This window comes from Plasmopara halstedii, assembly GCF_900000015.1.
Source record: "Plasmopara halstedii genome assembly, contig: Scaffold_289, whole genome shotgun sequence".
Taxonomy (NCBI): domain Eukaryota; phylum Oomycota; class Peronosporomycetes; order Peronosporales; family Peronosporaceae; genus Plasmopara; species Plasmopara halstedii.
This window is the reverse complement of record NW_020187210.1, coordinates 606,000-624,021: the sequence shown is the minus strand read 5'-3', so window position 1 is coordinate 624,021 and position 18,022 is coordinate 606,000. Positions and strand designations below refer to the sequence as shown.

At 45.8% G+C, this 18,022-nt stretch overlaps 4 protein-coding genes across 4 annotated transcripts; 1 reads left to right on the top strand and 3 right to left on the bottom strand.

Annotated features, from left to right (window-relative positions):
* Nucleotides 1-1,953: 1,953 nt before the first annotated feature.
* On the bottom strand, nucleotides 1,954-2,307 carry PHALS_05408 (uncharacterized protein; the record flags this gene model as incomplete). The annotated part of the gene is made up of 1 exon (XM_024722976.1): nucleotides 1,954-2,307. One exon carries the CDS (start codon nucleotides 2,305-2,307, stop codon nucleotides 1,954-1,956), a length of 354 nt encoding a protein of 117 aa, XP_024573999.1.
* A 10,257-nt stretch (nucleotides 2,308-12,564) lies between these two features.
* On the bottom strand, nucleotides 12,565-13,383 carry PHALS_05407 (Insulin-like growth factor binding protein, N-terminal; the record flags this gene model as incomplete). The annotated part of the gene is made up of 3 exons (XM_024722975.1): nucleotides 12,565-13,112; nucleotides 13,176-13,250; nucleotides 13,305-13,383. The coding sequence occupies 3 exons, from the start codon at nucleotides 13,381-13,383 to the stop codon at nucleotides 12,565-12,567; spliced, it is 702 nt and encodes a 233-aa protein (XP_024573998.1).
* An 812-nt stretch (nucleotides 13,384-14,195) lies between these two features.
* PHALS_05406 (l-threonine 3) lies at nucleotides 14,196-15,230 on the top strand (the record flags this gene model as incomplete). Its single annotated transcript, XM_024722974.1, has 1 exon — nucleotides 14,196-15,230. The coding sequence occupies one exon, from the start codon at nucleotides 14,196-14,198 to the stop codon at nucleotides 15,228-15,230; it is 1,035 nt and encodes a 344-aa protein (XP_024573997.1).
* Nucleotides 15,231-15,575: 345 nt separating this feature from the next.
* Nucleotides 15,576-16,894, bottom strand: PHALS_05405 (actin-like protein; the record flags this gene model as incomplete). The annotated part of the gene is made up of 2 exons (XM_024722973.1): nucleotides 15,576-16,788; nucleotides 16,851-16,894. 2 exons carry the CDS (start codon nucleotides 16,892-16,894, stop codon nucleotides 15,576-15,578), a joined length of 1,257 nt encoding a protein of 418 aa, XP_024573996.1.
* Between the last annotated feature and the right edge of the window lie 1,128 nt (nucleotides 16,895-18,022).

Below are 18,022 nucleotides of genomic sequence, written 5' to 3'. Positions count from 1 at the left end.
CCAGCATGGAGCTCGGCTTCATGTATAGATACAACAAGAAAGCATGGATGGCAGGCTTACCTTCTTGCAAAAAATACCACGAATTTAGTTGTTGCGGTCGGAGGTGAGTCTTGATGTCTTGAGCGGACAAAGCAGTGACATTGATCATGACTCAGCTCTACATCTGATCTGATGTTTCTTTATTCTTACGTCTGCTTTCGCTTGCAGATCCTGTATTTTCACTATCTACGGTCGGTGACAGAAGGACAAGATGAGAAGTAGATACGTCAGCAATCTAACTAACACAATCACTACAAAATCCCCCGATAAAGGTAGACTTGGTGGTGCAACTACTGCCATTGTGTCTGAAAATTGTCTGGGATTTGCTTGCTAACAACGAGACTCGATTGGTAGGTGTCAACCAAATGCTCTGGTGACCGCAATGCCTGATGTTCCTTTCCAACTCCCATATATAAGAGGGCGTTGTTCACAAACAGTACTTCAAACACAACAGTCACGCTTGTCCATCGAGGAAGTGTTCTCCGACGTGGAGGGAGAAGGAGGGTACCGACTTGGAGGAAAGAAGAGCGACTTCAGTCTTTCAAAGCAAATTTGCAACTGACTCAAAAAATTAATGGTTCCTAGCTCACATGCAAAACACTACAAGGGCTCCTAAAAGTTATACTCATTAAACCTTGGGTTTTTGTTTTAAAAATCAAGAGTGTGCTGAGGGTAAACCTCAGCTTGAACTTATACAAGATTTTGGGTGTACGGATCTTGAACTTCAAAAAGCTTGAGCTTCGACTTTTAAAGACACGTCGGTCTCGTCGCCAGTTCAGATTCCCAAAAAGAAGCTAGCATTCTGTATTACGCAGAATGTTTATGACTTCAGATAAGATGTCATGTATGAATTTGGAAATACCATATTGTAATATTCTTTTTTATAAATTCTCACAATGCATACAGAAGGTACATAGAATACCTTCATGTATTGGCTTAGTGTAGCCCATTATACCCTGCGCTCTTGTGATTTGACACCTTACTAAGTATTCCGGCTTGCGATTGTTGTTCTTCGATGATGTATCGCCTTTCAACGGATTGGTTGAAGACTACAGAACTTGCGTTTCAAAACCATATGCCTTCGAATCGATCGGGATTGCTGTGGTATACACGGAGCATGTCGACGTAAAGGTTTTGGACAAATGTCACATGTTGTGGGGCGAGTCGAGCGTTGCTACGTTATGGACGATTTTGTTCGGACAAATAAACATTGGATCGAACTTGTGTGAAAGGGCTTGTTCGTCGGTGGGAGCACGACTGACGTTAAGATCTGCCATCACTAACTACACTAAATTACCAACTATGAAGGTGAATTTACTACCTTTGCTGTCGTAATGCTGTTTTTGATGCTCCTGAGCGTTATATATATGTATTCTTTAATTACGTCGATGATATCTGGCAATAAACATTGACGGACGCATGTTCAAAAACGTTTGCGCAGCTGTAATTATCATCATTCAATCGTGTGGCAAAATTGCTTAGTTCTAACGGCCAGTTTCGATGTAGAACGTAACAACCTCAAAGACTTTGCAACTTGAGTAGCGTGAGCAAACTTGATCATCGGTAAGAATCCGTTTCAGTATATACCAAGATACGAAATTGAAAAACGAAGAAAATCCTTAAGTATTTGATTTGGCGTTCATTCTGACCATCAGTTTGGGCGAGATGAGCGAGTGTCATTGCGTAATAATATTCATGTGCGCCATCAAAGCGGTCAAGCGTTTTGATGCGAACTTTAGATTATATTAAAAACTAAAAAAGTAAAAGTCGAATGACGCGCATACAGAACAACTCGGTGATGTTTTCGGCAGTCGCAGTTGTATGTGCTGAGATGCAAACACGTCGTGTCAAGAACTTGCACACAGTATCCCATTATCGCTGCAGTGAACACCTAGATAAGTCGTGATAGCGAAGTCATGAACATCGGGAATCATGTGGAGTCAAAATTTGGGCGTGTTTGGATTGTCTAAACGGTGAACGAAATATTTGAAGATGAGATAGATTGCTTATATTTCCCCGACGCGAGACCAAACATTGGCATACAATGGGTCGTTCGAGTATGTTCGCTTGAAATTTGTTTTGTCGAAGTGTTGAGATCAATGTGACTCCAACATCTTTTTGCAAACCGTCAGTTTTTTTATCTGTCTGGCACCAAGACTTTGTGTTGAACGAGACAACAGAGCCTCTAGAACACAAACAGGCGTAGTCGTGAACTTCTCGTGTAGTCAATTGCGGCACTCGGTCGATGTACGCTTTGACCTTGCTCATCTTGAGCACAAGATTTATAGTCAATTCTTCTGGAAATTGAAACGCGAAATTTTCGTGGGCAGCGGTTGTATATCGTCGTTTTCCTTACCGTAGAATTGGATGCCGGCGGACGCCAAAGTGCATCGGCGAGAACGGTGGGTTGGCTGGGAGGATAATGAAGAGCGAATACGATGATAGATCTTCTATCCAATTTTGGCAACTGTAGAACTGTTGTTTGCTGAAAAGCCACTTTTAAGGCGTCAAAAGTCTGCTGTTGGTATGATTTAACTATCCAATGCGCATCTACCTTGTTCAAGCAGCTAAGCGGTAGCACGGTACAGCAAAATTGTTGATGAAACTGCGATTATAGCCGGCAAGACCGAGAAAACATTAAATATCTTTAATATTGTTGAATTCAGGTAACTTGACGTGAATTCCTGACGGCGCGAGTCTATCGACAGTCGACTGTCAACGTGTAGTCATTTAATCAGGTTATTATTTTTTGCATCCTTAAATTAACTGAAGTTTGTACAAAGTCACTTATACCGACGCGAGCGTACAGCGTCTTTTCGCAATGTACATCAAATACACAGTGAAGATGGATGACACGCTCGACCAAAGTCGTGGAAACGACGCTGATGTCAACGAGTACACTTCGAAAAAAACTCACTGAAGAATTTCCTCATCAGTCGAGTCCAAATACCGGGCATTCCAGCTAAGCCCATTAGACCTACTTCCACTGGTAGATTTCGTGGTTTGTACGGTACGCGGTATGCTGGCAACTTGTTGAGATCATTCGCATCTACTGGTATCCTCTTGCAAGATCAAGCAGTGAGAAAAGCCTGGAACAACTCATATACGACTGAGAGCTCTTCAATATGTGGCAGAATTTTTTGCGATATCGGACAAAAGTTGGAGTATTGGTAGTGGACTACGCACCTAATCAGCATGTTTTAAACTGTTAAAATGAAGCCATTTCGCGAGCGACGGGTGGTGCCGGTGACTGGGACTTCATGAGGCACTTGAAATATGCCAGACAACCACGGTGAATTGAACAATTTGATTCAATTCTTCTTGATTAGCTCAGCGCCGAACGGTCGAGTGCAGTTGACCAGCATTTGAAAGTCTGAATGGGCTTGGTTTTGTATCCGGCTAGAGATGTATCTCATGCACGATATCTCGTTATGGTGGGAGTAAGGCTGGAAGCTCTGTTGGAAACAGATACGCGTACTCTATGATAAATTCATGTACCTCTATTTTGGCTGCTTTCTTCTTTGGGCCAGCCGAATTGCTCGAATTGTACACTTCTGCATAGCTTCCACCCGGGATAATTTTTTGAACGCCTCTGATCCTACTCTGACTAGAAAGAGGTCATCCATTGTTACATTCTAGTCAAATTATTTTTTTTGGATTTCCAATCGATGACCGGATTGTGATTGCGAAGCCATTGAAATTCAATAATAATTTCGTGTTTTTTTGTGATTGCAAAAACTTTCTGATGGCGATCATTCCCTCATTTCTACATTTTCGAGCACTTTTTTTACAAACTTGAGGGAGAAGAAGACTTTGCACGCTGGTGTACTTGTAGAATTAAGAAAATGTCGGACGAATACTTTAGTTTGTACTTTTTTGAGCTGGCGATATTAGGAAAGATGATATCATGGTCTACACCACTATAAAACAAGGTCGCAACAGGTTTGTTGCTGATTGTATCAGAAATCAAAACAGATTAATTTCATGCACTAGATCTGGATTCGTTTCTTTGGCTTAAGCTACATTCAAATGCATAGTATTAGGCACATCTACCGATCAAGATGCTAAACTTTCTTGCATCGTAAGGTGTTCACCAGAAAATTTGTGTGGAATTGCATTATAAAGTTGATATTTTTGCTGAAGCTTTCGGCACAGTGAGACGCTTTACGGGTTGCGGCGGTTGGTACCGAATTTTGCTCGCGAAACTCACTTCTTAAGTTATTTTGCGCATTGTCTATTTCTTTCGTTGTTGGTCCATTGTCGGACCCGGGGTTGGATTGAAGTTGTTTTGTGGGACGAATTGTTTTTTAAGCTGACGTTGCGTATTTGAAAGAAAGGATCGCTCAAGCCTTCACCTGCCGGGTCGTAGGACTTTCAGTATGCTGTACAGACTCAATTATTTTGCGTTCGATATTGAACACTTGTAAGCATGCGACCGCGGAGCCATCCGGACTCAACAAAGTTGCCAACGGTCACTCTTGTTGTGTGCAACGTGCCCTTGTATGAAAGGGTGGGTCACACAAGATGGTGTGTCCGTACAAAGGTCTGGATTACACAAGATGGTGTAATCACACAATGGTCTGGCTACACCATAAAAATAAGTCACTGCATGGCAGGACTGCCAGTAATTATACATATTTATTCGGAAAATACAGCTTAATTTTGAACAAAAAAGTAAATCTGCTTTTGTTAAGGAATTTAGGTAATGTTGGACGCAACAGATTGCGATCCGCTACGCTCGTACTGGTTCTGGTATAGAACGTAAGGTTGGCGACCGTAGCTTGGCTTCCTTTAAGCGAAGAGCTACGGCAGCCTCGCTGCACTCGATAGCACTCGAGGTCAATCTACATCTGAGTCGTTAATCCTCTGTGAGGATGAAGCAATTCTCCTTTTAGCCCCAGGGCATGCAGGAAAGGCTTACCAAGCTGATGTCACTGCTTGGCCCTGAGGGCGTGAAACACCTTGTTTCGCAAGGAACCGAAGCGATAAGCGCACGCCTAGAGGCGGCGATGAGCTATGAAAATACTCTACCAGAGCACCAACAGCAGAAGCTGTCGGCGTCGACTGCGTTCATGACGCTACCGTCGACGACGGATGACTCCTTTCGAATCAGGCGCGGGGCGTCCTACTGGGGGAAAACTGAGTTCAGTTTAGCCTCAAAGAGGTAGAGGGCAGCGGGGGTCTAACCCCAAAAAGCTGCGGGCTTTTCAAAAACGGAACGTGTATACAAGCCGGGCTTGCTGGTCGTAAAAGCGACAGTGAAGAGCTTTGAGAAGCCATGGCAAATCCTGATCGATTCCGTGCGTCGGGCAATTATGTTCGACGCTCCGTAATTAAAGGAAGTCATCTGTATGTTGAGGCGCTGGAAGCGCGGTTGAGTGACACCGTCACTGTTTGCTTAGAGACAGGGGCTTGGGTCACTGTGCCGAGAGTCCCTGTGGACGTCGGTGTCAAGGTTCTTGACTTTGATAGCGTGGAACGCTGCTTAGTCTTAGACTCGGATTCAAAAAGTGACCTTATTCTTGGTATGACATGGTTGGAACACCCTGAACCATTGCGACATTGGAGGTCGAAGACCTTCGCGCTACGTGAACGTCTCCTGGTGGAGCTCTGGTGAGTCATACACCCACCTTTGCTAGTAAGCAGAAACGTTCATTGGTGCGGGCACTGAGCCGGGACGGTCAACATGCTAGAGATCGGAGTATATGAGTTGTCGAGTATCAAAGGTGTTTTGGAATAGAGTCCAGAGCATGGCTCGCAGTCTGAACGTGGATTGGCACGTAGCACACGGAACGCTGCTCAAGTATCAAAGCAGCTGCTGCATTCCAAGAGTGGTATGGTCAACCAAGGGCCGAGGCATCAAGGGCGAAGCTCCAGAAATACACGTGAAGTGGCACGAAACCCACTGAGTACTGCTCACGTTTCAAAACGTTGCTGCATGCCAAGAGTGGCATGGTCGGACGAGGTCCGAGGCATCGAGGGCGAGGCCCTAATGATGCGTGTGGAGTGCCACGTTATCCACTTAGCACTACTCACATTTTGAGGTACCGAGAGTGACATGGTTGAACAAGGTCCAAGGCATCTTGGCCAGGACCCTTCTGATGCATGTGGAGTGGCACGCTATTCACTGGGCGGCGACTGTGGAAATAGCAGCTCTTCGTCGGATGCTGTGAAAACATCAAGGATCCGTTGGATTAGGGAGTGACGATACTGGACGACACTGAGTGCGTCATCCAATTGCTTCCGATGAGACATAAAACCTCTTTAGATAGGAGACGTCGAAGTCGTATGTTATCTGCAATGCGCTGGGTGTCGACCCTGACACAGGGTGTGTCTACCGTATACGATAGCGCGCAGCTATATACTCTTGTCAACGGTACACGAGAGAGGAAGCCAGCGACGTCACCCTCGAGGATATTCCCGCAATGGTTGCTCTTCTTGAGCTGGACGAGATGTCCTTCACAGGGCTTAGCGGTGCCTTGAAGACCGATAATTTAGCCAAGGTGGTCATTATACGACCGAACGAGGAGATTAACTCGTCGCCGCTTCTGGATGAAGCTGTTCTTGGAGGACACCAAGCGGGTGCTGAACGCACGAAGTGGATCGTCAATCCTGAAAAATCCCTCGGACCCGTACTATCCTTTAGTAAAGGGACTTTAAGACGTCTTCGATCCTACCTCCGGACCGATGTGTGCGTCATAAGATTGACCTTGTTCGAGGAACCAATTCTGCGTAACATACCAAGGACCTCTGCTCAAAGAGCAGTGTGACGTCATTGACGCCTTTTCTGTGCGAAGGACGAGGCAGGAATGGTACGCGAGAGCAAGTCTTCCCATTCGACACCCACGTCTTGTGTTCGGAAGCCGAACGTCAGGTGGCGTTTTGCTCACACTTATAATAAGCTAGACGCTGCTACCATTCCGACACAGACGCTGATTCCTGAAAAGGGTATTCTATCGAACTACATGGTGGGGTACAAAGTACAGTGCACTCGACTTGGTAGATAAGTATTACCTATTGCTCATAAGAGCGAGTGACATTCCGCTGACAGCGGTGAGTACTCTGAGCGGGATGCTCTGGGATGGCTGATGACGCTTCAAGGGCTGATAAACTCACCAGCAACATTTAATCGTCTTGTGACGCAGTTGTTCAGGCCTTATCGGGCGTATGCACAGATATACTTTGATGACATCTTCGTCCACAGTCGTGCGTGCGGGACACGGGAGGACATATGACGAAAACCACATCGTCCATTTGAGATCGGTGCTTCAGTGCATGCGCACGAATAAGCTGTATGCTAATGTCGATAAGTGAATCTTCGGCACGGAAGAAATTCCCTTTTTAGGGTGCTACATTGGGAAGCGTGGAGCAGAACCCGCTAAGGTCAAGACCATTGTAGACTGGCCGGTATCAAAGCACCAAAAGATCTTGCGCAAGTGGCTTGGCCTCGCCAACTACCTGCACAATTATAGCGCAAATTATGCGGAAATGATACGGTCTGTTTAATCTCCTTAGAAAGGATACTAAACTGTGTTGGGAAACCGAGCATCGGGAAGCTTTTGACAGGGTCAAAGACAGCCCCCGACATGTACCAATACTGGTGTTGCCAGACCCCAATTATCCTTTAAGTGTCGCCTATGACGCTTCGGACTTTGCCATCGACTGTGCACTGCTGCAAGCAGACGCCGAGGGGCGTGATCGGGTGATCGCGCTCAAATCTCGCCAGCTTAAAGCTGCGGAGAGAAACTCCCCAGTCTACGATAAGAAATTACTTGCGATAAAGTATGCACTTGTCAAGGTCAGACTACACCTACTGGGCTCAAAGTCGTTTTTGATCTACCCAGATCATGCGTCACTACGAACTGCAACTCAGTCGCCTCACCTCTCGCAGAGGATATACAGGTGGCTCTCATTCTTTGTAGAATAGAACTTCGAGAAAAAGTATATGCCCAGAAAGCAGAGTGCTTTGGCTGTGTGTTGTCACGCAGATCTGACTATGAGCTTGTTCATGGCACGACGGTGACGTCGTCTGTGTCAGATTTCATCCGCACCGCATACGCGGCTTATAGTATGTGCGTAGCGCTGCTACGGGTTCTTGGGAGCAATGAGTTTGGAAACTCGGACGATACATTGTCGGTGCGTTCGCGCGCACAATTACGCCAATATTTGTTGAGTGACGAGTTGCTGCATTATAGCACCAGTTCGAGGATTTGCCACGATTTTTTGTTTCTCACGATGGACAATAAAAATGTTTTATCCTCTTTGAGGCCCACGAGCGGTCATCTCGGTCATGAAAGAACGTACAGCTCGGTGAGTCGCCACGATTGGTGGCCCAAGCTGTTCAAGTGGACGAGCACATATGTACGCACGTTTGAGACGTGTTAAAAGGTGAAACCCTCTCAGAATGCGGCGGCGCCGCTGTCCAGTTTACTGGTACCCTCCGGGCGCTGGCGGTCCATGAGTATGGACTTTGTGATTGACCTGCTGAAGGAGGGGGCAGGCAACACGGGTCTAGTAGTCTGTGTGGACCGTTTTAGCAAGATGTCTCATCTTGCGGCAGGGCCGGACACCATCGACGGTGTGAATACAGCGACGCTGCTAATCGATCATGTCTTTTGACAGCATGGACTCCCGGAAGTAACCGACTCTGATATGACCCGCGCTTCACTAGGAACGTTTGGTCATCGATCTTCAGCGTCCTGGAACCAAGTTGACTATGGCATCAGCGGACCATCCGCAGACTGATGGTCAGACTAAGCGCGTGAATCGCGTCGTCGAAGACATTGCTCGCAGCGTCTGCGCTGAGACGCTGAAACGCTGGAGCGCTATGTTGCCACTCATAGACATTGCTCCGAACAATGCAGTGCATTCATCTATTGGCTATACGCCGTTCTACGTGAACAGGCTTTTTTTTCCTCGCGTCCTGCTGACGCCGCAATCCCATGTCTCAGGGCTTGGTTGGGTAGGAGTAGCTGAACGACTAGCTGATGTCGCCCCCTCACCGTGCGTAAAAACGCGGAAGACTACCTGTCTACTAGACTGAGTGTCTAACGACACATTCGCGATGCAATGGCTAAAGCCAAGACATGCAGAAGAAATATGCAGACGCAAAAGGAAGAAGAAGAAATGTTGAAAACATTGAGTTCAGAGACCTGGTTTCATTAAACGCTAATAACTTCCCTACACATACAGTGTCTGCTGTCTTTAAGAAGAAGCTCCGTCCACGGTATATTGGCCTATTCAAGGTCGTGGTCAGGCGAGGCTAATATATATGCTGAACCCGTCGAGAAGGATGTGCACCTACCCGGTTCTCTATGTGTGCTTCCTTAAGCCGTAATGGGATCCGGCGCAAGTGAACGCGAAAGCGTTGGCGCTGGGGCGGGGTTCGAAGACACTCAGCCACCCAGAATCTAACCAGCAACTGTTTCTGAGCACGAAGTGCAACAATTTCCGTTTTCAACGGCACAAGGCGCTCCACCGTCGCACGAAGTGGCGTCTCCGTCTACTCCCGACGGCTGGGAGCCGCTCCAATAGAGTGTAATAGTCCTTAACGTGAGGCAGTCGGTGCACAAAGTGCTCCAAGCTCTCGAAATCTTCCGCACAGCGTTATGCGACCTCGGCAAGATGCTTGGCGGAGTGCCGATGACGACGGACATTGTCCTCAAAAGCTCAAAGAGCATTGCGAGTCAGTGGACAACGATCGATCAAGCCGTCATCGTCCGCCGCCGACTCTTCTCGATAAGAAAGGTGGCGTCCACTACCACATGGAACGCCTTGTGGGTTGACGTCGTGGACGGGGTTTGATCCAGTATCTTGTAAAATGGCACGGACACCCAAAATCCAAGGGCTCGTGGGAGTTTGCTGTGCCACTTCGGCAAGACTGCACAGACGTCGTGGACCCTTCTGATTAGAAGGATCATGTGGCTTCGCGTCGTCGTGCGCCCCGCGCTTCTCGGCGATAGCCCGGGAAGCCGAAGGGCCATGGGCTGAGCTTGAGCTATGGCCTTGAGCTGCTGTGGTCATAGACTCACTCGTGCGAGAAACCAGTGAGTTTGCGAGAACGTGATAAATTATTCCATGTGTCACAGGGCGACAATACGCAGGAAGTCGGCGTTGTGCTTTTTGTTTGGCAAAATGAAATCGAAGATGGCGTCTTACGCGCACGTCAACTTTCTCTCGGTTCCGCTGTAAGGTAGACAGCAAGGAAAGTTTCCGGTGCCGCTGCACCCATCGCTCGAAGCTCTTCATCAACTGCAGCGGTTTCGCCTGAGGCGAGCACCGCAGGAGTCATCTGCATTGCGGGCAAGGAGCGTCTCCTCTTTGAGCTCGAAGTCGAGCGCGGTACCTATCCATTGGGATCTCGTGCGGTATCAAGAAGCGAGCTCGGAGAGCTTCCCGCTGGTCAAGCTCTGCTTGTGTAGTGACCGAGGGCTCGAGAATGTAGACGTCTAACGATCGAGCGATCGCGTCTTTTGCTTCAGTAGCTGGGTCTGTCGAGCGGAAGCCGTACTCCACACGAGGGTCTAGGCCCGAACATGGACGAGCGCATGAGGGCCGCCGTACGGGCAGCTTCCAATTGCTGATCCTGTGTCTCGTCAAAACGATTGGTAATAATAATACTTCCCCCGGAAGTCGAGAGGTCGGGGAACGACTACGGTGTCCGCAAGGCTAGAGCTGGGCTCACGTTGCGCCGTTGGTTCACCTCGCCCTACTTCTCTTCTCATGCCGAGAAAGCAGTGTTCGACTCGCAGTCGACTTCCTCTGAATCCTCGACTAAAAATTTGTCGCCTGGGGCGGGCGCGTTTCGAGGCGCTCAGTTACTAAGGGCTTGGGATGTGCTGCCCATAAACCCGCGGACGTACTGTCCGGAGATGCACCCCGTTCAGAAGAAGCGGTAGGGCTCTGTCTGCGGTCACCCTCGGAATCAGCTAGGCTGAGTCGTTTCGTGTCAAAGACAAAAGGCTCATTGAGCGGAGAATGTTTAAAGATAGTCGTCGGGACGTAACGGTGTCCCAGACACGCGAGCATCGTATGAGGCAACAGTTACATGTGAATTGTGGGTATCACAAATTTGATGGGGAAGAGTGTAACGGTGTAACACGTGCTCTTGTATGAAAGGGTGGGTCACTCAAGATGGTGTTACACAAGTTGGTGTAATCACACAATGGTATGGCTACATTGTAAAAAGAAGCCACTACGTGTGGCAGGACTGCCAATTTATGCATACTAACTAGGTTTTACTATATTAATTAACAAAACCCAAGGATTTAAATATAGGCGACACTACCGTAATTGAAACAATTAGACACAGTTTCAATTTTAGACAAAGGAGTACATTTGCCTTTGTTAATGTTTTTTGGTACTTTTGGAGGTAGTGGATTGCGATCCGCTACACTCGTACTGGTTCGGTATAGAGCATAAGGTGGGCGACCTTAGTGAGCTTCCTCTAAGCAAAGAGCTACGGCAGCCCCGCCACCAGTGGCGAGTGATTGCAAGAAATGTGTCGAGTTGGGTGAGAGAAAGCATACACGGACGTTGGCAAGCTCGATCCTATCGTGGGACGACGCGTGGCCCACCGACAGCAGCACTCTCTCGCTGAGCATCTTGATATTGAAGTGTTGGAGCCATTCCAAAAAGACAACGCGCGTCATCCAAGACTTCTTGTTCGCGTAGAGTTGGACATTAAGGCGCTCTCTGTTCACTCCGCAAAATAGCGAGACTTCTTGCTGCTGTGGATGAAGACGGGATCCACCTTCTCGGTACTTGCCATATTGCAGCACAGACCGACAGTAATACGCGCTTTATCCTTCTCAATCCCACGGATGTTGCAAGTTGCGACAGACTGGTCTTATGGAGCTTGAAGATATCCTGCGGTTCATACTATTCAATCATAGCCTATAATTCGCAGCGCTTGAAGTTGACCGTGGCGAGATCCACTGACCCAGATTTGCCTTGTGAAGTGAGAAACGAATGCTGTAATGCCGCTTGAACTTCTGCGCCCATGACTACGAGACGTCTTGCAGATGGAGAAGCTTGTTTGCGTTCTTAATTGCTAGGCTTGATGCAGCTGCACAAACTCTAGCAAGAGCAGCTACATGTCTGGGAATCGGGGCTGGTGTTGGCGTTCGCGTTCATTTTAAATAGGACTAGGGGTGGCGCTGAGACGACGCAGGTTACCATCGAACGACCAATGGTCTTGCGGAACTCGGGGAGTACCCATGAAGCGAGATACTGGTGACGGAGACGAGGGTTTGCCTTCGCGTATGCATCCAGCTCGTGCTTCTGTCTGTATGTCGACCTTGTGCGCGTCATTCTGCCAATGAAAGTGATTTGCAAGTCAAATTCATGCTCTTGTAATTACATCTAATCATTGCTCTTGGAACCATATCGTGCAGCCGTTTTGCTTTTCTTGGAATTTTTGTATAATGATTTTGCTACGGATGTCTCTAGAATCTGCTCTTAAGCAAGTTTAGTTGTACAATTATATTAAAAAAATGAAATATAATATTATATATATCTAGATTGTCACCATGGCGTAGTATCGTCATTGATCGGTTTGTTCGCGGACTTTCGAGCGTTCGAAATATATCCAGCCAACCAAACATCGTTGTTTTTGTCACGATTATTGATTATAGTGTTGCCATACTGATAGCGATTACATGGATAACCCCCACCGTGCTTCATCGTAATATCATTGCCTCGATAGCCTTGTGGTCCGCGATAGAGTGGTGGACAATCCATACAGGCACTTATTGAAGTAACTCCTTCATTCATCGAATATTTGCCGTTTGGACATGGTCCCGAACACTGACTACTTGTAAGTCCAGTACTTGATCCAAAAACGCCAGCAGGACATAATTTACAGTCTAAGATGCTCTTCGCGCCAAGTTTATCGTTAAAGGTCCCTTTTGGACACTTTGCCGTACAGCTTTTCGATTCTAAACCAGGACTATCACCATAAACACCACGAGGACAAAACTCGCACTCGCCAATAGTTATGCCAACCCCACTTGGACGATACATTCCGCGTGGACAGTTTTTATTTCCTGGTTGCACACCAAGGTACAAGCGCACTAAAGAATGGAAGTGAATATCATGTTAGTTTCTATCATCAATTAAATGCATCACATACGTACATTGGACAGGTTCATACGGTGGTCCATCAACTCTCAAGTGCGATTCATGATGTAAAGAAGTTTTCTCTTCAAATGCTGAATAATGAAAGCATTAAAATGAATACAAAACTAACATTCTGTCGTACATACCAATGAGCAACACACTTAATAGGCACGAGGTGCAAACGACAGCCAAGATTCGATCGAAAAATCGATTATCGGTGTCCATTTCAATCATTGACTTCAGATAAAACGACTGCCTTTTATAACTGGCAATACATTAATAGCATTTTCATCTTTTCTAAGATTTAGTGCTGAGGACATTGTTGCTCTAATTAATTAGCGCACTTGCGTCTGTATGGTTAGAAATGTATTTTGTATGCGGTTTACTATAAGGTCCATCAATACTTGTCTGATGGATTCTTCACATATTATGACTACAATAGTAACAAAACACAACAAGAAACAAACATGTTTCTTGTTGCTAGATACTTTAACGAACTTTCTTTCGAACATGATACCTGGTTTACGATCGGTAACGGAATTCATCGGAAAGATATAAGCAGCATGAGGTAATTCAAATGGATTTAAAGATACGTTGATGGACGGTAATCAGTTTTCATGCTCATAAATTTCGATTTTTACCAAGATATATGAGTTTTGGCTAAATGTGATGGACTTAAATCAATGTTCCTTACCACACGCATATGATATCCGGTCAAAAACGTAACGCATCAACTTGACAAGATTGGACGCCCTCAGATAAATTGTCACAAACATGTCGTCCACACGAGCAAATTATATATTTAATAGTGTAAATATCTAAGACAATAACTAAATAACTTAAGACACAACAAAATATTCTATCGACACCTCAAGAAACTGAAATACTATCTTACTAAACATCATTGAAGAATGCTATTAAAATGAAGCTTAATTTTCCTAATCACAACGTCTGACTACTTCGAGTCTACAAAGTCGTAGCATTCATTCAATCATCTGCTCACTCCTGCCCACTCACCTGCTTCTGCACTATTAAAAATGATCTCAACTATGCGTCTACCACGCGCTATCAAGCAAGCTGTCCGCACTTGTTCGCACTATACAAGACCCAGTCGCATCCTCGTAACTGGTGGCACGGGTCAAATTGGTATGGAACTTGTGCCTTACATGCGACAATTCTTTGGTGCCGATGTGATCGTCAATTCGGACATTAAAGCACCTACTGGTCCTCGTGACAATTATTTTGTTTACTGTGATGTACAAGACCGCAATTCTATGGCACGTATCGTAGTGGAGCAAGGTGTTGATACGATCGTGCACATGGCATCGCTATTGTCTGCTTTAGGAGAAGCCAATCCTTCGCTTGCTTTGTCAGTAAACACACAAGGTATTCAGAATGTTCTCGAGCTGGCTAAACAATATCAATTACGAGTCTTTGCACCTTCAACTATTGCAGTCTTTGGTCCATCCACACCAAAAGATGAGACTCCAGATACGACGATTATGCGTCCTACGACCATGTATGGACTCACAAAGGTCCACGTGGAATTACTGGGAGAGTATTACCATAATAAATTTGGTGTTGATTTTCGTTCAATACGATACCCAGGCGTAATCTCATCAGAGGCGCTCCCTGGTGGTGGTACGACGGACTATGCCGTCGAGATATTCTACGAAGCCCTTAGACATGGCAAATATACATGTTTTCTTGAACCCGATGCTAAGCTCCCTATGATGTACATGCCAGACTGTTTGAACGCTACTGTCGGTTTAATTAACGCACCAAATGATTGTCTCTCGCAACGGACATACAACATTACGGCAGTCTCGTTTGCCCCTCAAGACATTGTCGCGTCAATTCAAAAGATCATGCCAAGTTTCCAATGTGATTACAAGCCCGACTTTCGTCAACAGATCGCTCAGACGTGGCCGCGCTCAATTGACGATAGTATTGCTCGCAAGGATTGGAATTGGCAACATACTTTTGATTTGGACACCATGGTGGAGGATATGCTCATCAAACTTGATGCTAAGCTTTCGAAACCGGATGTTGTGGTTGAGGAGATGGCGTAAAAGCGATAGGAAAGATGGAGTAGGAGACTGTCGCTACTGATTGATGAAGGAATAGGATACGTGAGAGGAATGTAAGAGAAGGAGAGTGTCGTCGGTTTATATACTAGTGTAGTGGCCATCGATTGTGCTAATGACTTCGTTTTCATCAATTCTACCATACGAGCAGCAGAGAGGTCTTCATTCATTGCGTCAATTTACCCCACACATCCACTTAAACAACAAGATTATGCTTCAAAGTTGCCATGCCAATATTCACCATTTTCAAACTGCTAATTGTTTCACTTAGCTACACTGCACTTACATCTCGATCGATGAATGTCGTCTCTTCTTTTAGCGCTTTTTTTTCTACATGGTGGCATTAAAAACAGGATTATGACGTGCAATGCGTGGACCTTCTTCATCGTATTGCGCCTTGGTGTGGCAAACGCGATAAAAGTCAGGAGTTGACGCCACCATGCTTCCACCAAACCACACAGCAAAACGTTGCATGCGATGCGAAAGAACATTCACCTCAAGCGCTTCAGCATGCGCTTTTTGGAATTTTGAATGCAGTGCAAGATTTGCAGCCTGTCGATCGTCGGCAAGTCGCTTAATATCGCGCTGAAGACGGCGACCAAAGTCTTTAAACATCGTACTTCCACCAGACAAAACAATGTTTTTGTATAGACCACGTCGTGTGTCAATTGGGCACTTTAAAATGGCTTCATCCACCACATTAGGCAATGGAGTCGTAAAATCGGTCGAAAAAATCTCGGGATTAAAGAAAATTTCAGGGGCCAAGAATCGCTCGTAACCAACATCAATTTCCCACGGCTGTTTTGTACGTGGATGTAGATCTGAGAACTTTAAAAAGTATTTGTCGGGCTTCGCATCATACTTTTTAAATTCTTTCACAAGGTCCGAACAGACGTAACTGTGCGCCTCTTTAACACGCTTCGCAACGTCTAACGATTCCTCTGGTGGCACAGCTTCACCTCGATCGCGCAACATCTTTTGAATAAAGTGAGTAACATCGCGTCCTGCCAACGGAATGTGGCGGATACAACTACCAATGACGTAGCCATCGGCTACAGGAATAACGTGCGTCACACCATCGCCCGAATCGATGACTGTTCCAGTCAGCGAGCGTTGTGATGGATCTTTGATCTTCGGCCAAGATGCGTAAAGCGCTAGCACAGCTTGGACGGCAATGTAAAGACCAGGTACGTTAAAGGTCTCAAACATGATCTCTGCTGTGGCCTCACGATTCTCAGGTGGATTTAAAGGCGGTTCTGTGAGTAGCATATAATGCTCTTCTGGCTCACAGCGCATGTGTTGAAATATACAGCGCTGCCAAAGCTTCTCCATATTGTCCCAGTTCTGAACAATACCTTGTGCGATAGGATAATTCACCTTGTGAGTGGACGCATGGTCGATTGCTTCATTACCAATGTAGAAATCTAGATCGTCGATGCCTTGACGGCTTCGTACAGTAGTTGTGTCACTACCACCCACTGCGATGGTGGACGGGATGATATAGCTTGGCTCTGCGTTGCCAGCGTATCCCATCTTGGTGTAACTGAGAAACACATTGTAACGAATGAATATCAATCACAAAGTAAGGCATGAAGGGAAACGTACCCTGTGCCATTGTCAATCACCACCGCGGGCTTAAGCGACGCCATCAGATAAGGAGGAAGAGGACGAAGCTTTGCTGATTATGGTGCACCTCCCTTCCTTTTTTCACGTTGTCGCTAACTCTGACACATCATTGTCACATAACTTGATAAAGAACATGAGTGTTACATAATTTAACGACCTATTGTAACCTAAAATTAATAAAACCTGATGTGCGAAGTAGAATTTATGCTTGTATCACAAAATAGCATTTATTATGCGTTTGTATCCTCTTTTCACAAAAAAACAATTTCGGCAGCTTCGAGCGGTAAATATTATAGATCTTTGGTCTGCGTAAACGTCAAAGTGCTTCAACGATAGAAGTTTCTAAGGTTATTGAAAGAGGCAAAATCGTTACTAACTTCACGGAACACAAATTCTCAAAATAAAGTTTCCAGCATATACGTTTTTATGCCAAGGAGCTGCCATGCGCGTACGCAAAGGGACGTTGATTCTAAAAGATTGCGTTAACAAACGCACGGAAGATGAACGCCACACCGATAGCCCCTCACATTTCCAGTTCAAAATCTGCTCTAAATTGACAGGTGAAATATTTAAAATTAAGTCTAGTAATAGTAGTATAATTCTAGTATAATTCTTAATATATCTGTATTTAATATGTGAGCCCAAAACTTCGAGTACTACTTTATCATCGTTCATCTATTTGATACTTTGAGCTATGCTTTGAGCCCGATTGTACGTTCATTATCGTGGCAAAGATGTTTAGATCAAACCCCAGAGAGCGAATGGTATGCGACAAGCATGACCATTGATCAGGATATCCTGCACTTAGGATGGTCTGTGATCGGTAAATTTTTGAGCAATGTGACAAAGATGGTCTGCGAATGTGAACAGGACAGTCTATTACCAAAATTCCACTTTGCTGTCTATCTAAATGCATGGCTTGACGATACATCTAGAAAAAATTGTTTTCTGCGGCAACACTTGTAGTGCATCATGCGGCGGTGTTCTCAAAACAGAAAATGAGATCCGTAGGCTTGTCATCGAAATCCTTGCATTCGGGGCTCTGCGGATGTCGTATAAAAATTCATCCATGACGAAATGTGAGCACAGCTCCTCCAATATCAATCATAACAATTTGACAGCTTCACCACCGTTTCGCATCTCCTTTATTC